The sequence below is a fragment of the Leuciscus leuciscus genome (genome assembly GCF_965113295.1).
Source record: "Leuciscus leuciscus genome assembly, chromosome: 6".
NCBI lineage: Eukaryota > Metazoa > Chordata > Actinopteri > Cypriniformes > Leuciscidae > Leuciscus > Leuciscus leuciscus.
Genome location: NC_138730.1, coordinates 31739530 through 31764244, shown reverse-complemented (window position 1 = coordinate 31764244; position 24715 = coordinate 31739530). Strand labels below are relative to the sequence as shown.

Below are 24715 nucleotides of genomic sequence, written 5' to 3'. Positions count from 1 at the left end.
GTTACAAAATACATATCGGAGAAAGCATTTGCTCATTGTTAATACATTGCAGTACTGAAAACCTTGCACAAAAACTGAACATGCAAACTTTATACATATTTATACATATATCATTCTGTCCTTATGCATAAGAACTGGCCTGGAATAAGGAAGACCATTAATGGCTGGAGATAAACGGAGGACGAAGACATTTCACTAATCAGGGGCTCAAGAGGGTAATTAAAGTGGGGCATTTATCCCAAGCAGGAATTCTGGTCTATTTCTACATTAGTGCAGTGTGACATGTAACCAGCCTCTTGTAAGAGACAATGATTAATGGTGGGGACTAACTAACATTAGAGACACCAATATGAAACAATACAAAAATGTAAGTAATGTAATTTACTTATTTAATTTGACTTCCTTTCTTCAGTGGCGCATAAACGATTTTTTGAAAAAGTGTTTTTGTGTCCAATTAATAACAGTCTAAAGGCCCTTTCACACTGAGTGCGACGCGATAAGCGAATTGTCGATGAACTGAGCTTTCACACCGAATGCAAGATTGATTGCCTTCAGCTAATTCACGCCTGCACGATAGGTGGCGCTGACTGAGAATACATTTTTCCTCATGTATGTTTCTCGTAGGTTTTCCCATTTGGCTTTAATTTCGTCTGCTGCACAACATACATCAGCAAATTAAGATAAATAAATGTTGGTACTATACAGAAACCATCATCGAGTACGTGTAATAACTTCCGACTGCGATCTAAAGTGGATTTTGATTAAATAATGGGCAGATGTGCGTTAGTCCCTATTTGTAGTGTTGTCTTAAAGATTGTCTTAAAGTTCTCAAGTTTCCTCAAATTCCACAGCTTCAGTGAACTGCTTAGCATTTCTCAAACTTTATTGTTATAAAAATACCCCGAACAAGGAAATGAACACAACGTAATCATTCAGAAGGGCAAGAGTTCTGATTACATAATATGATTGACAGCTCTAGAGTGAATGAGTTCTCTGACTCATTACAGAGATGGACGGAAGAAAACAGCGCGCTGTACGCCATTTCAAGCTCTTCAGATCGCATAATTAAAAAGTAAAAATTATAATCTGTATAAAGAACAGACACCAATGATAACATCAACATCCATTCTCTTCTCTAAGCGTCATCACGACATACATTCACATTGCTTAATCTCGCTCAGTGTGAAAGGCCCTTAAATGTACGTTGAGATGACGCTCTTGAATCGAAACAATAGTTCCCTATAGAGCTTTTCTCAACGAGCGCAATCAATCGCAGCGTGACAAAGCAAAACAAATTATACTTCAACCAGCGTGTCGATTTTTTTCCCCATCGCCCCGCGATGAAACAAGACGTCCAATTAGATTTGAGCTTGTGCCCGAGCCGGTGCAGTTGCACAAAGGTGTGAGAGTGGTAGCGCTGCTTTGAAAAGCTGTGTAAACAGAAGAAAAGAATTCCGAAAAGAAAGAAGGAAAGGAAGGAAGGAAGAATTCCGAAAGAAGGAAGAGAATGGCCAGTACAGATTTATGTTCTTTTTTTGCATCTTATCGCGCTTGAATGGTTTGATAGCAGTTGAATGAATGATAGCACAGCCAATGGATGACTGAAAAAACAAAACAAAAACAAAAACAGATGCTGCGTTAATTGCGTTCAATATTTTGAACGCGTTTAACTGAAAAAATGTATGCGTTAACATATTAATTTTGTTAAGACATTAACTAATGTTAACAAATGATACCTTATTGTAGAGCGTTACCAAAATGATGATAATACACTTAAATCACTGGAAATCCTGAGGCCTAAAAAAAATGAAATAATGGCTGAAGGACACAGAGTGCTGGCACTGCAGACTGAGAGAAGTGAAGAGGTCATGATGAGATGTGATGATGAGCTGGTGTAATGCTAATATGAGTTTTGCTGAATGAACTCACAGGCACTTTGAAGGGTGACGAATTGGGGACATCCATGGAAATGTTCTTCTCCGAGCTGCCCAGCCCCGATATGCTCCTCCGCCTGGGAGAGCGCTCCGCAGACGCTTCCGCTGTGAGAGAAGAGAGGAAAGGAAGGATTAGACCACAGCAAATATTCGAAGAGACTGGGAGGTTGTTTTTAAACATTTTAATGTGCACAATAATGATCAGAGAAGTATGAAGAGTAGGAGAGCTGTTACAGAGGGAGTAGCCCACTGTGGATCACTTCCAGGAGGGAGTTTGACGTTAGTGATAAACTACTGATACTGCAGGCAGAGGAATCATTATAAGTGGAATCAACATTTGTACATTACACTACTACTGTGGATGCACTAATTTAGAAATGATGGCTGCCACAAAATTATTGTACAAAGTTATAGCTAAGATCTATATTATGAATACTTTTACCACGCATTAGGGCATTCTGATTGGCTGATATGTTCCAATAGGTACACAATTGTTTCCTATAACTGCATAGCTATTAAACAGTTTTAGGTTTGTTGCCTGAATTGATTGCATGTAACATTCCACATTCTTTCTACATTTTTAAGATACATGGGCCTGTACACACACACACACACACACACACACACACACACACACACACGTTTGGAGTCAATAAATCGATACAAAAGATTTCCATTTCAAATAAATGCTGTTCTTTTAACTTTTGATTCTGTTTTTTAACATTGATAACAATAAAAAAATGTTTCTTGAGCACCAAATCATTCTGCTTTAAAAATTTTGCTTTACCATCACAGGAATCATTTTATTTTTTATTTTTATTTTATTAAAATAGCAAACAGTTATTTCAAATGTTAATAATGTCACAATATTACATATTTTACTGTGTTTTTGATCAAATAAATGTAGCCTTGGTGAGCAGAAGGGACTTATTTTTTAAAAAAAAATATATTTTTAAAAATCTTACAGACCCAAAACGTATACATATATTAATGGTCACTAATTATTACTTTGCAAAGATAGGTGTGCCTTCCTGTGCCCCCCACTTTTTCAAACTGTCTCTACACCCCTGATTGATCCTGACCAATCTTAAATGGAGTCTGGGGTCTAATGAAGTCACCGGTCCTCTGTAAATCTATCTCTCCCCTAATGATGCCCAGCGGGTCCCTAACAAAGAGCTTGCTTGCGCCTGGCTAAAGTGCCAGTCAGACAGGTGTAAAAGAGTGATTTAACACAAAGCTTTCACTAAGTCCTCTTAATAAAGCAGTCATCCATCCACTCATAAACGCCCACTCTACCTGCCGCCACCAGACGTCCAGATGGATGCCCTGTGCTCTCACATATATTAGTCATTTTCCTTTCAAATCCAAGTTTATTTTTAATTTCCTCAGACTGATTTATTCTGCATTTGCAGGGAGCCCGCAGTCAATGTGTGTCAAGGATGGAGCAGGACGTAACCTACATCCGCACAGCCTCCCAGAGATCCACCCCTCGGGCCATCCGCCTCACTGAAGTGTAGATCACCCCATAATGAGTTAATTCACCCTGAGAAATAAAAACCCAGTCCATCAAGTAGGAATAGCCAGCCACAGAACTTCCGCCTCTCAGCGTCTGCACTGAATCAAAAAACACTGTTGAAATTGACCCAGAGGCCTTTTGGCCAAGATGCTGGTTCTGGTTTCAGCTTGCAGGCCTCAGTGGATCCATACAATACAGATTGTGCCTGGTCTGTTGGAGAGCTGCCCACTGCTGCTCAAGATCAAACCCTCCACTCACAATAAAGAGCTTAAAGAGATAGTTCGCCCCAAAATTCCAAACCCGAATGACTTCATTTTTTATGTGGGATACAAAAGATATTTAGAAAGAAAAAAGGGGCCCAAAAACAAAAACTGCATCCCTTTTGACTTTCATAGAATGGTCAAAATAACACTTTTCAATACTTCCACTGAAGCGATAATGTCATCCAGGTTTGGAACAACACGAGGGTGAGTAAATTATATAACATTTTATTTGTTGGTTGAACTATTGCTTCAATACCTTGGAATACACATACACTCAACCGACCTCTCATCAAATGAACAGGACGTTATGTCTCTTAAACTACACATCAGTCACACTCGCATTTGGCTGATATCCAGAGAGCCATTGATCAACGGCTAAATTTAGCAGTTCAACCTGTTTTGTAGCCCAGGAGTGGTCCAATCAAATTCTGTGCAGTCCGTCCGACTTTTTGATATTTAAAGATTAAGAAAAAATGTCATACAGCATCTCAAATTGCTCAGCTGCCCTTAAGAAAAAAGTGTGCATGCGATTCAATTTGTATTAAAACATATGAGATCAGAACACTGCTTCACAAAAACAGCAACTTCTCATGTCTTCTCCTTTGCAGCCAGAGCTGGGTTTTGAAGATGACTCCTCGGATCGAACTCTTACATACATCTCTCACACTCTCCGTGAAGTTGCTGCTTGCATTAGTGCTCTGCAGTGCCGAACTTGACAAATCGCAGCAATCCCTATGACTAAGCACAGTTGTACTTATATAATCTTGGCACTAGCAACACCAAGATCATAGGTTCAAATCCCAGGTAATGCACACAGTGATAAAACATACATTTTGAATGCACTTTATGTCACTTTGGATAAAAGCAAGATGCATAAACGTGAGTAAATGCAAATCAAAATCAGCAAAACATCACCTCGCTTCGCCTCTGAACTTATCAAACAGGAAATGACTTGTAACAGCATATTCAACCCAACTTCAATCATTATGGATTTTTTAATGACCCTCCAGTCTGAGAGCAGGACGATAACTTAATCTTATAAAAGTTAATCTAATAACACGCAGCTGAGAAAGAGGAAGAGAGAGAGCAAGATACCTCTATCACAGCTGTTGCCCATCACCTGCTGAATAAATGGAGCTGGTCACCATTGGATTGGCTGGAGAGTGACCATCACCCTCATCCAATGAGCTTGAGCGCCTTCCCTTTAATTGTCCATCACTCTGAGAGAGATTCCGCCGCACTGATAAACTGCAGCCTCTTCATTGTCCTGCTGTGGCTCACTGCCACATCGTACCGTCTTCCTATCTCTCTCTCCGTACCAGCACTCCAGCGCTCTCCCTCAAAGACTGAAACGTCCTCTGCTAAACCTCTTTCTACCGTCTTAGTCCATCCTCTTCTCTCTATCCGTTTCTCTGGGCAGCAATCCTAGTTCTCACTTTATCAGCCTCTTCCCTTTCTCTTTTTTGGCAGACCAGCGGAAAAGATTTTACCGCATTTACTCAATCAATCGCTGTAACCTCACTCCTCTGTTCCTCTCAGCAGAACTGCAAGCACTTCCCAACCCTCTCTCTCTCTCTCTCTCTCTCTCTCCTCTCTCATTTGCTTGTTCCCCCCCTCCTCGGCGCATCTGGCTCCGTCTGCCTGCTGCAGCCTTGCACATTAGGAAAAACGAAGAGGCGCTCTTTGCCTCGAGACTTTTGTTTTCATACTTCATGTGGGACACTGCTCTGGAGGCTTGTGCTGTGCCTGTGTGTGAATGCGTGTCATTGGTATGAGTGGTGTTTTAGAGGTCATTAAGGAATGGAGAAGTAAAATAATAGATAAGGAACACAAGCATGTGTCAGATTACACAGGTCAAAGAATGTTAAAGCTATTAGCTGGACGTGACCTACTGAAATAAGATTGCATGTGGACTGAACTGAAAGGGTATGGTGCACGACTTGATGTGCTATATTTAGCATGTCCTTCAAAATCCTTTTTAAATTGAATAAAGAAATATCAGTTGCTATCAGGAGACTGGGATCAGGAAATGACGCAAGCCAGACACAAACTAAGGCTGTTCACATTAGCACAACTAGGTGTTGGAGTGAAAAATAAACTAAATAAAAACAAAAACTATAATTAAAAAAATAATCACTGATAATCCGTCAAATGTTCAAATTAATAATGGCTTAAATGCATCATACTACAATAAATGTCATGGTGAATAAATTACATGTGAACTTCATCATCATAAACCTGTTGGGATCTTTACACTGCAGACGTTCAGATTTGTAAAAGGTCTGCAAAGTTTTAAAGATTAAAGTGCACAACAAATCAAGTTTCTGTCTCCTAAAAGAAAGGAGAAACGAGTTGTCAGCAGCTCCAGTCTCATTTCCTGTTACATACCTACAGTATGTAACAAATTAGCATAATGCCATCCAATGGACTTCATTGGCTGCCCATGAACAATGTCTACTTTAAACCGCCCTCAAAGTCAAACACTGTAGTTGCAGGAACACAGAGGCCTTGAAGAGATTGGTTTGTGTTGTTGACATGTCGAAAAGATGCTAGTTGTGTCCCAAATGACAAACTATACACTATGCACACTATTTATACTACAAAACGTCATAGAATAGGTCACAAGCACACAAATTGAGACACACCTGCTGTTTTCAGCGCTGCAAAACTTCACATGCACTTCAAAAGGATGAGAACCCATACATGTATCATTTAAGACTGTTATAGAGGGTTGTGATATTACTTTTCTTATTTTTTAGGATTCTTTGATGAATAGAAAGCATTGCATTTATTTTAAATAGAAATGTTTTGTAACACTAGTATAAATAATAAATGTATTTACTGTCACTTTGCAATCAATTTGCATTCTTGTTGAATAAAAGTATGAATTTCTTTCACAAAAATTCTTACTGAACCCCAAACTTATGAACAGTAGTTTAAATAAATAAATAAATAAACAAACAAACAAACAAACAATGACTTGCAGCAATGTCTAAAATTTTACTCCCCTCCATCCGCAAAAAATCATCTTTTGATAGTCTTAAAAATGGTAGAGCAAAAATGTTCACCGCATAGTAATGCAAATAGAGACCAGCTTAGGTCTCAACTCAAGGCTTTATGAATCTTTGTACACTGCATCAGCCCCCAAAAAAAGCAGACACAAAAAAAAGGCAGCGTGGACAAACCAGCTATTCTCAGTGACTACACATTCATTTAGTTCCCTTAAATCACAGCTATTACATCACACCTACAATTATTCCTGTCTCTCTCCTTCTCTGTAACTCAGCCCATCCATCTCACTATGTGCATCCAAGGTCAGACTGTCCCTGACTGTCCTCTGTCCCCTGGCGTCAGAGTCGACAGGTCTCCCTGTAAGCCCCTCTGTGAGGCCAGCACAGCACAGCACAGCACAGTGTCTCTCCTTCTCTCCTATATCCTCCAGGCTTCGACTGCCCCTGGAAATCCACTTACTGCATTGATTTGGCCCAGCCCTTCCTCGGATCAATACGGCACTGGAGATAACAGAGGGGTTAAAATGAACACAGCAAGACCTGAAACAAGGACCCAGGCTGTAATTAGAAGTGATGCGGGTGCTCTGGTGTTGGTGGATAGGAGGGTGGGGGATGGCGAGAAAAGGTGGTCCCTAGTTAGCGCAACACCACCGTATTGCCTTTTATTGCCCTCTGTTGGGCAATCAATCGGTGGTAAAATGCCATTTGGAGGGTGTAAATGAATCAATATGGATTTAGCTGATAAAAAAAAAGAATGATTTTGCCACAATGCATTTTTCTAGAGCCAAACTCCCTGCAACATTAAGCAGAACTACACTAACATTATCCATCATTCTCTGCATGGATGAGAAGACCATCATTAAATGTATTGATATATGGATGCATTTGTAGGAGAGACAAAAACTTTTTTTACGTTTTCTGTGTGGAGCTCGTCTGTGCAAAACTCTAAGCCATAATGCTAGGGTGGTTAGGTCTCTCCTTCACTGTGAATCATGAGATTTTTTTCAACCATTTCATCATCCATCAACCAGAAAAAAAACGAAAAAAAACGGAACACCCCCCCCCGCCCGCAAGAAAACGGGTCAACTTGGCTTTCCAACACTCACTCACTGACCTCAATTTAAGTATATCAATTTAATGAATGAATGTAATTTAATGTTATGCCATTACTTACATTTAGGATGTAAAAAACACTTAAATTTTAAATAAAAACATACACATAAACAGTACCATGTACACACATGCATATAACACACACGTATATATATATATATGAAGAGTTCAGATGCAAAAGCCTCTAAGTGCCATCTGAAATTTTCTTCTAGAATGATCATTTTTATCAAGCTCGTATATTTAAGTTCAGCAATTTCACTTAAATGGCAATGAAAATTACCTATTAATTGTCATTTAAGTGAAATTACTGAATTTAAATATACGAGCTTGATAAAAATGATCATTCTAGAAGAAAATTTCAGATGGCACTTAGAGGCTTTTGCATCTGAACTCTTCAAATATACAGTATAAGTGAAAGTGAAAGAGACACGTGACGGCCAAGTATGCTAACCCATACTTGGAATTTGACCTCTGCATTTAACCCATCCAAGTTAATGCACACACATTAGGAGCAGAGTAGTGAGTAGTTAACACACACACACTGCAAACGTGGATGCACACACCCAGAGCAGCGGTGTGTGTATACATATACACACACACACACACACACACACACACACACACACACACACACACACACACACGTAATAATAATATACAATATCTCACAAAAGTGAGTACACCCCTCACATTTCAGCAAACATTTTAGTATATCTACTCAAGGGACAATACTATAGAAATGAAACTGGGATATATTTTAGAGTAGTCAATGTGCTGCTTGTATAGCAGTATATATTTACTGTCCTCTGAAAATAACTCAACATACAGCCATTATTGTCAAAATAGCTGGCAACAAAAGTGAGTACACCCTAAGTGAACATGTCAAAACTGTGTCCAACGTGTCAATATTTTGTGTGAGCAGTGAGCACCATTGTTATCTAGCACTGCCTTAATCCTCCTGGGCATGGAGTTCACCAGAGCTGCACAGGTTGTTGCTGGGATCCTCTTCCACTCCTCTATAATGACATCATGGAGCTGCTGGCTGTTAGACACATGGTGCTTCTCCACCTTCCACTTGAGGACGCCCCACAGGTGCTCAATAGGATTCAGGTCTGGAGACATACTTGGCCACTCCATCAGCTTCACCTTCAGCTTCCTCAGCAAGGCAGTTGTCATCTTGGCGGTGTGTTTGGGCTCGTTATCATGCCGTTCGGCCCAGTTTCTGAAGGGAGGGCATCATGTTCTGCTTCAGAATGTCACAGTACATGTTGGAATCCATGTTTCCCTCAATGAAGCGCAGCTCCCCAGTACCAGCAGCACTCATGCAGCCCCAGACCATGATGCTACCACCACCATGCTTGACTGTAGGCAAGACACAATTTTCTTGGTACTCCTTACAGTGTGTCGCCACACATGCTGGACAGCATCTGCCAAACAAGTTCATCTTAGTCTCATCAGACTACAGGACATGGTTCCAGTAATTCATGCTCTTGGACAGGCTGTTTTCAGCAAACTGTTTGCGGGCTTTCTTGTGAGCCAGCTTCAGAAGAGGCTTCCTTCTGGGACGACACCCATGCAAACCGACTTGTTGCAGTGTGTGGTCTGTGGTCTGAGCACTGACCTTCCGATTCTGCTACATCTAAAGCAATGCTTTCTGCACCTGACGCACAGCAAGAGGACCCAACTTATTTGATTGACCCTTGCGAGGCCTGTTCTGAGTGTAATCCGTCTTGGAAAACCTCTGTATGACCCTGGCCTGTTACTGTAACTCAGTTTCAGGGTGTTACCAATCTTCTTACAGCCTAGGCCATCTTTGTGGTGAGCAACAATCCTAATTCTCAAATCCTTAGAGAGTCATTTGCCATGAGGTGCCATGTTGACTAACTACTCTAATACAAGATACACACATTTGTATGGTCCTGTCAAGCAGACAAAAAAATGAACATGATGACATGTGGCTTTGCATGGTTAAACGACGTACAGCTTTTATCACTTAGGGTGTACTCACTTTTGTTGCCAGCTATTTTGACAATAATGGCTCATGGCTGTATGTTGAGTTATACAAGCAGCACATTGACTACTCTAAAATATATCCAAGTTTCATTTCTATAGTATAGTCCCTTGAGAAGATATACTAAAATGTTTGCTGAAATGTGCGGGGTGTACTCGCTTTTGAGATACTATATACATCACATAAAAAAATGGCAAGAAAATTTGCAATAATAGCTGGTAATTAATTATACAGTAGTCTTCAAGAGTGTGATATATTTGCAAACAAATTTTTTTTCAATTCTCACCAATGTTACCAAGATTAGATAGAACAAAAACAAGTCTTTCTTGCAACAACAAAACCTCATTCAATGCTAATCCATTCAATTAAAAATGTAAAAGGTGACAAACAAAATTAGCCACCAACTGTTCAGGTTTAAGGTATGTAACGGATCATAATAATACATAAGATAACAGGCCCAAAACTGTCTCACTGCCCTCATGCTTCCTTGTTGTTGAGCCCTGCCCAAGAATGAGTGTTAGCAATCATTACTCATTATCCCAGCATGATTACAAGAACAAGACCTTACAGAAGGAGAAACCCTGTTTAAACTTATCAATACTACATGCCTGAACAGCAGGGATGGAAATTAACTTTTTTGTCCACCGGCCACTGTGGCTGGTGGATTTCAAAATCTACCAGCCACTCAATGTTTTTACCAGCCACTTTCTTGTTTTTAACCGACAATGTGTAACTGCATGTGAAAATTAATACTACAAGATCTACAATACTTAAGCAGTTTATTTAATCTCAAGTCTCAATGAAATACTGACATTTTCTCTTTCTCTCTTATATATATTTCTCTTTTTTACCTGGATGTGGCATTTGAATGATTCGTGGTCTTTTATGGCTTCCAGTTTTAGGTTTTTAGTCCCAACAATTTACTAGGGCTGGGCGATATGGACCAAAAGTCATATCCCGATTATTTAGGCTGAATATCGATATACGATATCCCGATATTTTTTCCGCAAAGTGAGAGCAAATGTTCAGTCAAAGTCAAAGCCAAATATGACATGTCACAAGTAGTTTTATTGAAACCGGCTATTTCCACACACACACAAGTACTGTCCCCCTTTACTTAACATAAATTGTAAGAATATGACTAATAGTAAAGACTAGTACTAATAAATAAACATTAGGCCTATGCTAAAGCTATTAAATAGCAGTCCCAAACTAGTTTTTGTTAATACAATGTTGGTATGAGCCACTAGAGTCATTTAAAAATATTAAAAATAACACAAAGAAAAATAAAGTGGCATTTTTGGGGTTAATATGGAAACGACAGTTGCCATGGTGAATACACAATATTAACAATAACTGTTAATGAACCATGGAAACTGCTCCTGGTGAACAGAATGAAAATCATACCTGAATTACTTTTATTTTGTGTAATTTACAACGTAACGGCGTTGCATGCTCGTAGTTTCTTGTGCACTTTATATGCAGTGAGGCGATACACAGCGCGCGCCGCCGCATTTGCGCGTGCAATTGAAGAGTGTTCGCTCCGAGCACAGGATAACGGCTGACGTGACAGGACAAGAAAGTCCGTTTTTCTGAGGTGAAAGACTTTATTTCAGCGTACACTTATGTCCTCTAAAAGTGTCCGCCGTCTGTGTGAAACAGTATATTTTTATTTACCCGCCACGGTGGCCGGTAGGTGAAGCGAGTTTACCCGCCACAACACAAAATCACCCGCATTTGGCTGGTGGCGGGTGCTAATTTCCATCCCTGCTGAACAGTATGGAATAGATGAAAAGGCTGCTTGTCAGGCCTCTCCACAACATCACAGTAAAGATGATGATACCTGATCTGAAATGTGCAGGCCAGGCATTAATTATTCACATTTAGTGGAACAGCAGAGGCAACAGCGAAGTGGAGCAAAGCTCCACGCTTCCGCCACACGCAACTGCAGCATTTCTCTGCATCATAATGCTCAGAGACGGTAAGCTACGGGAAAATCCTCTATGAAAGCCACTGCAAAACACAGAGGGGTTTTAGTCGGTAAGTGGAAACCACTGGGCCCAGACAGGATTTTCTCACAACTACTTTTTACCCATTGGCCTGTTATCCCAATGATTTTTAATTTTTTAATTTTTTTAAGTCAGATATCCGCATTTTATGAGAGGTTAAATTTCTTTTTTTTGCTGGGTTTACGATACTTCTAAACTTCTTTATGGTGCTAAACCATATTAACAGATTGTTGGCACTACAGAACACTTCCAGAAGTGTTAAAGGATAATTCCGGTATTTAGCACTTTGAGTCTCTTTTCTGGTTTGTTTTGGATGAACTAGAGTGGTGGACACAGAAATTTTGACGATGGGTCCTGTCTCGACTTTTTGACTCGTTTAGAATCGCATTTGACGGCTTCAGAGTGGCTGGCTACCGGCATGCACAAACATGTCCTTAAAACAACCCTTAACGTTCGTTTTCAAAACTGTGCAACTCACTGAGTGGTTAGTGGTGTTCGTTGATGATTAAAAACAAATATATCTGCGCAATGTATGATTTCAATCCGTGTTATTTGCTATAGTGGAACTATTTTTTCAGATACCTCACTACCGCGTATAAACTTCTGCTTGATATTTGAGTCTGAAGCGTTAGCACACTCCCGACCACTTGATGGCAACAACCACTTTGCCGTACAAGGACTCTGTGCGGAACTCGTGTCTAGTTTCACTAGAGAACCGAGCGAAAAGACTACAAACAAATGTAAACAGCCCCCTTTTCCGTTTCCGGTAGCGCAGTAATATCAACGAGCAATGAGTCCTCCAACAGAAATCAATGGGATTTTACAAAATGCCAAATAAAACATGACAGAAACTGTATTTCGCTACGCTACTTGTTTTGGAACATCAACGAACACCACTAACCACTCGGTGAGTTGCACAGTTTTGAAAACGACCGTTAAGGGTTGTTTTAAGGACATGTTTGTGCATGCCGGTAGCCAGCCACTCTGAAGCCGTCAAAGGTGATTCTAAACGAGTCAAAAAGTCGAGACAGGACCCATCGTCAAAATTTCTGTGTCCACCACTCAAGTTCATCCAAAACAAACCAGAAAAGAGACAAAGTGCTAAATACCGGAATTATCCTTTAACTGACTAAAGCCCTATTCGCACTGAATTAGCATTATCTGGGGACCTCGTGTGATTTAGAAATGACCCACCCACATCTGAATTTCGTGTGGCGCATTCGCACGGGATAAGTGAAGCCTGTGATTTTACTCGAATTTACTGACTTAGCCTATCTCCCGGATTTGATGTCAATAGGCTATTGCTTGGAAATGTCTTGTCGTTATTAGGTTTAGCTGTATGATATATCATAAACAGAAAATGTTCTTTACCACATGCTGCTATACATGTCTACCATCTCCATCTAATCATTCCTTTTGTTTTTGCTCTTAAGACAGCAATTAATCTCTTGCTTTGCCATTTCAGTTCAGGTCCTTCTTTAATACCATTGCTCTTGAGAATGAGTTCTCGAATGAAACAAGTGCAAACAGAAGCACAATAGTATATCTATTCTCTTCCTTTCCTGATGACAAGACTTCTTTCACTATTTATTTTTCATCTCTCTGTTTCTATGTGATTCCAAATGTCTGGAATGTAGTGATGTCACAACACTAAGCTTAGACACTGGAGACATGCAGAACGTCCTTGCCACTCGTACACTCAGCAGCCAGGTGTGGCGCACTAGCCAATGTTAACATCCTTGCAACTCACAGTTGCATTGCATTGTTTTAGTTTATGACGCCTCAGAATCTAAAGGTCAAACAGGTTTGGTCAAAAATGGCGGAAACCCACAGACAGGTTTTTCAAGTTTAATATCAGGTATTAAAAGAGTGGTGATGTTTAAACAAAGGGTCATATGGCGTACTAACTTCCTTTCCACTTAAAACTGAAACTCTTAGGGCTACATACACAATACAGCTAATGTATGTGATGACTGTCATGTTCAGATGATGCTATCACAAGCAAGTTTCAGGCCTAAAAATCTTGTCAGACAGGGGGCAGGGCAATGAACAACAAAGATTGAATGACTCCAAGCAGGAGTTTACATCCAAATAATATTTTCCATGACAAATCAAATTATTTCAATATGCTTTAGGAATCTCAAATCCTGAGGGAGTTTGAATGATATTTGAATGATTCTAGATAGATAGGTCTGAGAAAAACTCATATACAGTAATAAAGTTCAAATCCAGGGTGTTGTTCTATGATTCATTTCAAGGAAGCATCCCACTGGCTTTTAATACAGGAGCATAAAAGGATAGATGACATTAAAAGGGCAAATAAATAAATAACAGCAGTGGACGCCATGAGGGGTGACCGTTAATGAAGGATAGAGGTGCAGGCAAGCGGAAGAATCGATGCTTTCTTCTACTTGATGATAAAAGCACGATAACAACGAGCCATTGTTAATCTACATAAGGCTTTAATTAAACCGGACAAGGAAAAGGTCCCCCTTTAAAAGCAGACCTCTAAAAAATTAGAAATGAAGCATTTCTGCTTCCAATTCCTCTTAACGATTCTGGTTCCATTAACGATTCCTTTAGCACTTTCATATTTCATTAGTTTATTATATATATTTTATTATAAAACACTACTGATTAAACTATTACAACCTAGACATTAACAATTCCTGGTTTAAAACGACGTCATAAATAACTACACGCGATTCAGTATGCCAGTAACCTATTTGAACAATTCAATTAGTGAATCACATTTTGAACCGACTCAAAAGAGACATTTACTCGGGAGACGGGCTACTGTGTGTTAGTGATTCACTACAAAGAACCGACTCATACGCATCATTCGTTGGAGAATCGGACAATACTAGTAGTCCCGCTGTATGTTTCACACAGATTCAGAGGCTGTTTTATTATGGTGTTCCATCCGAAACGGCGGGAAAACACGTTCATGAAACATCCACATCATGAAATGAGAAAGAACCGTTTATCGATTGCGAATCATAAACAGAAACGTAAATAGTATCGGCTACAAACGTGAAGAAGTTTCTACTTCAGACAACTGTTGAATACACACCACATCGTCAATAGGCTTCATTAGCATGGGAAATAATAACAAGGGTGGAAATCTCAAATAAAATGTGGTGGTCGAACTGCATGGAGAAATACAAATCCTAGTAACGTTAGGACCGAACGATCAAATATGCGGCGGCAATTCAAACTCTTACAACTTACTGCCGTACACAACCGTTGAATATAAAGTGCTTCGGAAAACATACCTATAAACTCCATGGTTGATATCGATCCCGCAATCAGTTATAGTCACATCCCTCCAAGAAAACAAAATGAAACAATCCCAGAGAGCAGATGAGATGAGATGAGCCGAGCCGGTGTTCAGTGAGTGAAGTCTCTCACACCCCCTTCACTCAGTCGATACACTCACTGAGGAATGCTGTAAAGCCTGAGTCCGCTCCAGTCAAACCCACTCTGTTTTTCTCCGTGCCTATTGAAAATCACAACAATGGCTGTCCTTTCAAAAGGATCCTTTAATCTAATAGACGACAGCACACTGTCCATCTTCAGACATTCAATTACCAGGAATGTACTTATACTATATCACACTTACAACTATATACATAGCCTACACACACACTCTTTATTCTCAGTCATCATTATATGGGGAAAAAAGATGCAAGGATGGGATGACAGTCCCTAAGATCAAATTTTTTTTTTTGAAGAAATAAAGCCATAATAAATAGCCTATAGCATTGATTATGATAATCGACATGACTAGAAATATAAAAGTATGGTTGCACTATTGTATTTCACTCATTGTGTAACACATTTCACCTGTTAAATGCGTGAGAAAGGACAGGAAAATCTCAGTGGTGCATAACAATATAGTGGAATGAATGGGGGAAGTGAAGCAGCTGAATGTACAACTCGACTCGATTTTTCTGAGCAACAGCATTGTGTTGAATGCTATTTCATACTGTATAGGTGGATTCAAAATAAATCAATAAGACAATTAGCCTAATGTCATAAGAAAGCAAAAAAATACTGCAACTAGATTTGCATTTTCAAAAGACATGTAATTCATCAAAAGTTTGGTTTATATTTTAAATAAGCTTAGGATTTAGGGTTTGGTTCAGTGTAAATTAAATTTGGTTGCCGTGTAAAATATTACAGATAGTTAACCCACAGAGTCCTTGTTTAAATCAATTAAATAATGCCTATTTTTCACTTAATATGGGATATTATTGAAGCTACATATAACTGCAGCTCACACTGTGAAATGTATCATGGCAACAAGTCTGGCAGGGAAATATTTGCAATTTGAATCTCCCAGCATGCCAAAGTCACACAATATGTTCACTGCCGACTGGCATCATTGCTGACTGTTTTAAATAAAATGTAGCAATTTTCAGGTATTTGATCTACAGTTTTCCCTTCCAATTCTAAGGAAATTTAGAGATAAATGTTGCAACAATGCAAAAAATGCATCAGAATGTTGCAGAAATGCATACTTGGTGATTAACAATGTTTAATGTTACCCACACAACTGAGTCGATACAGTAAATCAAAGATAAGCTAATTCAAATCATTTTTAACAGATTAAACTTTATAGAGTGCAAGATGGTTGTTTGGAGATGAACAAACTGAAGCTTCTGTCTTCTAGATCACTGGAAAAGCTTTTATAGAGGTCAAAGCAACTGCACTCCAAGCCTATAACTATGTATTTGGAGTTACTTTATGGGGAGTCTGTGAGGTGCAGGAATATTACAGGATCCTGATACTTTAGTTTAGAGAATGACAGAGGAATGCTCTGGGATGAATATATCCTAAATCCAGGCTTCTAACTTGCTGGGAAGGGGTAGGGAAAGTTAAAGCATACAGAAATGTTGTAACCCTAAAAACCCAGCATTGAAATGTATTTCTTTTACTCTACTCTAAACTAATGGCTCCCTAAAAACATGGTCAAGAAGAAAAATGCAACAAGAAAAATTATGGTCTTAATATAAAAAATATTACAATATTACAAAGAAATATTACAATGACTATAATCTTAAAGAGCAGATACTAATATTAAATATGATGCATACCCTAGAACTTCATTCTTATGGAAGCTTATGGGTAGCAATATTCAATTTGAAATGTAATATGCAAAATGGTAATGCAATATGTAAAATGCAATGCATTTCTGTATTTAAATTTTCCATACCATATTTGCAACGTTTGGAGCAAAATGATCATTCAAATTCACTAATATAATTTACATTTGTTATTTCCTACACTAGTTTTGACATATAATTTTACCATTTATTTTAACCACCAGGTGCTGGTGGTGTGATGGATATTTTCTTGCCACACTTTGGGCTGCTTAGTACCAATTGAGCATCGTTTAAAAGCCACAGCCTGCCTGAGTAATGTTGCTGGACCATGTGTTGATCCCTTTATGACCGCAGTTTACCATTTTCTAATGGCTACTTCAGCAGGATAACGCATATGTCACAAAGCTCAAATCATCTCAAACTGACTTCATGAACATGGCAATAGCCCCTTTCACACATACAGTCCTTACTGGTAAATTACCAGTAAATTACTAGTAAGAGATCATGTGTGAACAGGACCTTTTCAAAAAATACCGGTAAATTGGTCCCGGCAATTTACCAGTAAGGGAAGTTGTAACATTACCAGTAAAGGAAGTTGTAACATTACCAGTAAATTACTGGTAATGTGCTCTGTGTGAACGTGGAATGAAGATTACCGTTTATGAGCGTCCCGTGTTTTTTAGGAGCAGAAACGCACTCTGTTTGATCATCCCCTTATGCCTTTCACTCAGATGTCAAATTTTTTTGTCAAATTGAACAGATAGTGAAACTAAAGCTCTTCTCCTCATGCGGGCGGATGAAGACAATGGCGCGGCATTTAAAGATCATTTCCGATGACTGACATCACAGAATTTACCGGTATTTTGGAGCTGATGTGTGAATGGTCTCTAACCGGTAAAAAGCCAGAATGCCATTGCTTGCGTGAACAGCATATTTGTGTATTACCGGTAAAGTCAATCTGTCAATTTTACGGTAATTTACTGGGATTGCTGAGTGAAAGGGGCTAATGAGTTCACTATACTCAAATGGCCTCCACAGTCACCAGATCTCAATCCAATGGAGCACCTTTGGGATGTGCTGGAACAGGAGTTGTGTGGCATAATAGCTTTTGTACAATGTTGAAAAACATTAGTAGTTGAGAAGTTTTAAATAAAATGTTCATAAAAAAACAATTTGGAAATAGAAATTATTGTTATTATTATTATAAAGAACACTTATTAGCATGTCCGGATGGACATCGTTTTATTATAGGCCTATAATTGATGCATAAACAACTATCAGTTGTTATAAATATATGCAATTAAGAAAAATAACATTTAAATGATCATTTTGCTACAATTTTTGCTTGAACATGTTAAACATACCTTATCATCTGTGATTTTGGCATATCATATTGCATTGCCATTTTGCATATTACATTTAAAATTGAATAATCGCTTCCCATAAGCTTCCATAAGAATGAAGTTCTAGGGTATGCATCAGATTTAATATTAGTATCTGCTCTTTAAGATTAAAGTCATTATAATATTTCTTTGTAATTATTTGCATATTGTATTGCCATTTTGCATATTACATTTCAAATTGAATATTGTTAACCTTAAGCTTCCATACATTGCTTCCCCCAAAGAGCAAAACAAAGATATTCAGCTATCAACATACTGGTAGCAGTTTCCCTTGCCCTAAATACGCCAGGAAGTACTTTTGATCTCGCCCACCATGTAAAATGTGAATTTTTTTCAGGACAGCGTGCCCCATGACACTGCTCACTGAACTATTTTCATTCTTGTTATTTCTTTCAATAAAATCCAAAAAATAAATAAATGTTGCACAAAGACCTTTATGGAAAACAGACTTGGGGAACAATATTAGTAGATCTGTAAAGCTGAGACATCCTCCTCGCATCGACATGTATTAATAGCAAAATCAATTGGACATTATTAGGTAGTGCGACAAGATGCATTTCATCTACCAAAATAGATAACCATTATTCTATTTTAGTCTCTATTAAACGCTTCATTACTTTTACCCCAGAGGTTAAACGGAACATTTGGATGTTATCATTTCAAATATCGGATTTGAAATAGATAGCTCATCTAATAATTAAAATGTTGTCATTATTTACTACCCTCTTTTAGTTCTAAAACTGTATGACTTAAGCTTTCTGTGGAACACACAAGAAGATATTTAAAAAAGATATAGTTATTTACTTTTGTCATACAATAAAAGTAAATGGGGTCAAATGTTGTTTTGAACCCCATTTACTTTCCTTGCATGGACAAAAACCACTGAAACATTCATTCTACAATACATCTTCTTTTGTATTCTGCAGAAGAAAGAAAGCCAAAGTCTGGAGTGAGGGTGAGTAAACAGAATTTTTTTTTTTTTAGCAAACCTTTTAAATCAGATGTTCTCCTCTTGTACGTGTGTGTGTGTGTGTGTGTGTGTGTGTGAGAAAAATGAAAACCAACATCAACCATCCAAACATAGTTTATAAATATCTCTGTTTTCTATGTGAGAGAAGTCAGAAACTCATTGTCTTGACAACTGTGAGAAAGACGGAGCTGAAGCTTCAGTAAGTGATGTATCTCTCCTCATTGCAACAAAAGAAAAAAATATGTATGATTCACAGATCGAAACAAACTAAAAACCACATATGATCTCACTAAATTTTTGTTGCTAAGAATTCAACAGCCTCTCGAGACTCAACGTGTTCTGAATGGCCACAGAATTCCTCATTGTCAAACAGAGCGAACATTAACATATAAATAACCCTCTCCTCTCGCTCTATGAATCCGTGGCGGTGCAGCTTACGAGGGTCTGGAGAATGAATGACTCTCTTAGTCACAGAGATTTGTGCATTTCTCTGACCGCTGCCTTTAGCAACCGGCCCACTGGGTCAGTGTCCGCACCCCCGCACGTACTGGCGCTGAATGTGAGACCAGTCAGAGGGCAGCTTCAGTTATTGCCTCCCCCCCTCCCCAGGCCTGGGAGGGAAAGCAACACTGCCCCCCCTCCCTGTCCGCAGAGAGAAACAGAAAGAAAACTAACACATTGACAACAGTGAGTTTTGTTCCATGGAATTACATTCCTCTATACTCCTCCTCGCACAAGCACGCCCTGCCCACAGAGGTCGCGGGATCAAATCTATCCAAACGTACCGAAGTTACTCAAACATAACGAAACGTTATGAGAAAAAGTGCAAATACGGAGGGATGAATAAGACGGAAATAAAAGAGAGAAGGGATGTGAATCATAATTCTTACAACAACCACTAAAAATTCCCCCTAATTAATCTGCTTTCAGACCAGTTTGCATTGGGTAGGGACTAGGGAGCTTCCGTTTGACTCAGTTTTAGGGATAGCTAATTCAAAAAATCTAAATTGTGAAAACATGTTCTTATCCTCATGCCATTCAACCCGTTTGACTTTCTTTCTTCTGTGGAACACAAACAATGACATTTTGAAAAAGGTCTCATTGTTTTTTGTTCATACAATGAAAGTCAATGGGGTCCAAAACAACATTGGACCCCATTGACTTTCATAATATGAACAAAAACAGTTGAAACATTCTTCAAAATATCTTATTTTGTGTTTCACTGAAGAAAGTCATTAAGGTTGGGATCAACATTAGAGTGAGTAATCGCTGACAAAAGCAAGACAAAACAATCACATGTAGAAACAATGAGGGCAGCGTGTGCGTATGTGAATAGTTATGCATTTGATTCTACCATACAACTGATCTTTGTTTTTGCGAAATATTCTGCAGTTTTTAGCATGCATATATTCGCCCCCAATCTGATGTTTCTCTAAGCCCTGCGTTGTTGCCTTTTAAATCCACTGCTTTGTTATCCTGATCCTCCGTGCTCGTGGCAGTGGATTCAGAGTAATGGCCCTGGTGTCACAAATGCACCTACTGACGTGATTTTGTTCATGATTCACCTCATGCTCTGCCTGCTAGTGCGCAAATCCGTATTCTATAAGCTGCAGTGTGTGTGTGCCCGCTTAACAACATCTTAAAGCTACAGTAAATGCTAAAAGAGTGCCATTTGATCCACTAGTATAAGCTTCATATTTGAAATCTTATAGACCGAAGAAAAAACCTCTGTCAAAAGTATCTAGAGGTCCTTTTATTGTTTGAATCAGCGTTTCCACACCTTTTGATCAATGACATTTCCAATGGCTCGTGATTACTGCATGAAAGTTATTAAAATATATTTTTTAAAGACTGCAAAAGAGAAGTTTCTAGCCAATAATAAAATATAGTCTAAGCATAACTACAATAAAATACATTCAGAATAAAAATAAAACCAATATAAAAATGATTGATTATAGCTTAAGCCGATAATTATATTGATCTTACACATCCAATAACTGATAGATATTTGATATTAAATTTCTACACTATATTATTCCTCAGAAAATAAGACATGAATTATTTTAAATGCTACAGTGAATATTGGCATCACAATATTGATTGGTAAGCTTAAGCCAATAATGATTTTCATCTTATCTGATAACTGATAAATGGCTGATATTAAAATTCTATATTATACTTGTATCAAAAATGTAAATGATTTTGGTAAATACAACAGTAAATTAATTATTATTTGCTAAAAACTACATTTAAAAATGTAGCCATTTATCAATGTTATCAAATGTTACTAATGTTAAATTTAAAATAAACTTTGCATGTTAGATGACAGCAAAGATAATCTAAATGTAGAAATAGGCAGAAAGGCATGAACAATTAAATATATCATCTGATGATAACCCTATAAAAATTCTATATTCATGGTTGTTCTGCCTGAAAGAGTGCACAGTGCAGTTTTGCTATCTTAACAGAAGCACCACATGGATCTTACCTAACATGGAGGTTCCCTCTGGTGGAAACTCTGGGAACGGTCCTTCAGAGGGCACACTGACTGTCCTTCTCAGGCTGCGACCCTTTGATGAGGATGCTGTGGGGCTTTCATGGACCTCAGATGGCATCTGGGAACAAGTCAGAGGTCAGAGGTCAGTAGGTGCAGGTCACAGGGGTACACATTCTAACAGCGGGTAAGAAAGTCCTTTTCCCTAACATTGCTACTAATTAACTAACCGTTAAACTGAATCTGAAAGCAATCTGTCAATCAGAAACTATATCAATACATTAAGTGAATTGATTATTCCCTTTAATAACCTCAAGGTGAAATCGGTTGCCCTGCACAGAGACAGTGATGCGCTGCAATTCAGTACAGAAGAGGACAAATCATTAAACTGCAAAACAAGTCTCTTTACAACAGTTCGGATGGGACTAGTTTTCCTTAAGAAGGTCAGTTAAATTTGCTTTACGATTTTATTCGACTCACAAATCATATGTAAATAACTCAAATGTCGTTTGGAAAACTAAATCCATCCAGGTCAATAAATTACATCCGTAAGCATTTAACCCTCAAAAGGGGAAACGTACAACAAAGCACAAACATCATCTGCGTGTCTTTCTTTAACCGTCCCTAGCTCTTCATTCGGAGGGAGAGGAAGAGAGAAGAATGAGGGGATAAAGCATAGGGAAGGAGCGCTCTCACCTCTTCCTCCTTGTTGAGCAGGATGAGCTGGCTATCGGTCAGGATGCAGTACTTCCTCTCCCAAACGCAGGGCTCCGTGAATGGCGACTGGCCGCAGGAGAAGTGGTGGCTGGCCGGCCCCTTCACATCTGTGCACAGGGGACAGAAAAGACATCTCAGAATGGGTTGCCACAAGAAAGGATCACCACAAAAACAAGTCCTCTTCATTTTAACACAGATTCTCTTCAAGAATGAGCAACGCTTTTAATGGGACTTCTAAAAAAAATGCGACTATATATTCCCTCACATCTTGCAGAAATAGACATGGCCCTTAGAGAGGCACAAACTCGCTCCTCTTCTTTATTTAATCACCAGTTCACATCACAAAAATAGACTCCAGACAATGATGCTGTTCATAAGAAAATGAGTCACATTGGGCTCATTAAATGCCACTGTGTAAGCAATTTCTGCATCAATAGCAGCGCCAAACTAACTTGTAAAAGTAACGAGTCTCCAAAACTGTCCACCATTGTTTGGACAAACACTGCCACACAATGGCAGAAAGATTCCAACATTTCTGGGCCATATTCAGTTGTTTCAGAGACATTTTTCTTTGAAATAACATGCTATACCATGCACAATAAGACAAGAGGACTATTATTAAGAATGTATATTTTGATTTCACCTTTGAAGAGCAAATGTGTAAAGTGTTCCACACACTGCTGCCTGTAGAGAGCAGCGTTACACTGGTTTACAACGTTGCTTGTGTGCTCCAACAATCCACCTCTTTTAAAGGAGTCAATCTCAATATGGGGAAAAATGACACCAGAAAGCTCAATTCTTTGCATATCTGTCAGAGCAAACAAAACAACCCTGTTAGGGGCAAACATCTGCTTTTACGAAAGCAAGAACTGAGTGATTAGATGCGTTAGGCTATACCTTTCAGAGCAACACAGGAAGAGTGCATTTTGGGAATGGTCACATATCACATACCAACGAGTGGAAACACTTGTCAGAGAACATTACTGACAAAAAGCCTAACGGACCTCCTTGTCTATTAGTTGATCATTTAGACCTTCGCTAAGCTTCATCAATCAGTTCTGGCTGACAGTTTTGCTGTACGGTTGACCAGAGCAAGAGACAGAATGAACATGTCAGGATTCAAGGTCAGAGGTCAGCCCGCCCTGATGTCACTCTAGATCAGGCAACTGGGCCGATTGTGGCCGTACTTGAGTTTTTCCCAGGCCGCATGACTAAATTAACACCACACAGACGCAGAAGAAAGTGACGCAATGTGTCTCAAGAGGACGGGTGTGACTGCTGCATCTCCGCTAGGTTATTGAACGCAGTCGTCTTGCCCACGACTATTTCCACATAAGCTATCAGCCTAAAGCAATGTTAGGATGAAAACGCACAAGGGAGAAAGCAAAAACACTGGCTCTTTGAATGAGGTAAGATCAGGAGATTGAGCGAACAGAGAACTGATAGAGAGATTTAAAAAGAGCAAACTGACTAAAGCGGAGAACTAAAAAAAGCCAAGTTGGTGTGAATAGAGCTTTGTGAAGAAACAAATGGTCAATATCTTTCATAGTTTTCTTTGAAACATATACATATACACACATACACACACCCACTCTCACTCTGCCGGAAGTTAGTTATTTTAGCCGATAAAGTTTTAAATATGGACATTTTTCTTACAAGAATGCAACACTTCGCTTTAGAAGGCCTGATCCTAACCCCTCGGATCACAGTTTCCACAAAAATAAAGAATTTAGGATTTTTATTTATTTATTTTAAGAATATTAAAATGTTAAGCATACAACTGTTTTAACATTGATACTAATAAAAGTTTTTCTGACCACCAAATCATATTAGAATAATTTCTGTAAGATCATGTGACACTGAAGACTGAAGTAATGCTGAAAACAGTTTTGGCATCACAGGAATATATAAAATGTTTAATTATATTAAAACAGAAATGACTTTTACTGTATTTTTGTATCAAATAAATGCAGCTTTGGTGAAGTTGGTGAGCGCAAGATACTTCTTTAAAGAGCATTAAAAAATTACAGCCCCAAACTTTTGAATGGTAGCATATTAATGACATGTTAACGAAAATAGACTAAACAATAAATAAATGAAAGTTTTAAAATGATTCTTTGATTCAGACAGAACTGATTAGTAAAAAAATAAATATAAATAAATAAA

General features: G+C 38.6%; 1 protein-coding gene across 6 annotated transcripts in view; it reads right to left on the bottom strand.

Annotated features, from left to right (window-relative positions):
* rasal2 (RAS protein activator like 2) overlaps positions 1-24715 on the bottom strand; it is a 78600-nt gene that overhangs the window by 23324 nt on the left and 30561 nt on the right. For 4 of the 6 annotated variants that reach the window (XM_082171864.1, XM_082171863.1, XM_082171862.1 and 1 more), the window contains exons 2-4: positions 22529-22656; positions 21827-21953; positions 1930-2039 (exon numbers count right to left, since the gene is read on the bottom strand). In XM_082171864.1, coding sequence (XP_082027990.1) covers positions 1930-2039; positions 21827-21953; positions 22529-22656 — 365 coding nt within the window. Of the gene's footprint in view, positions 1-1929; positions 2040-4808; positions 7907-15132; positions 21783-21826; positions 21954-22528; positions 22657-24715 lie in introns of those variants that run through there. The other 2 variants (XM_082171866.1, XM_082171865.1) reach the window with 2 other exon arrangements.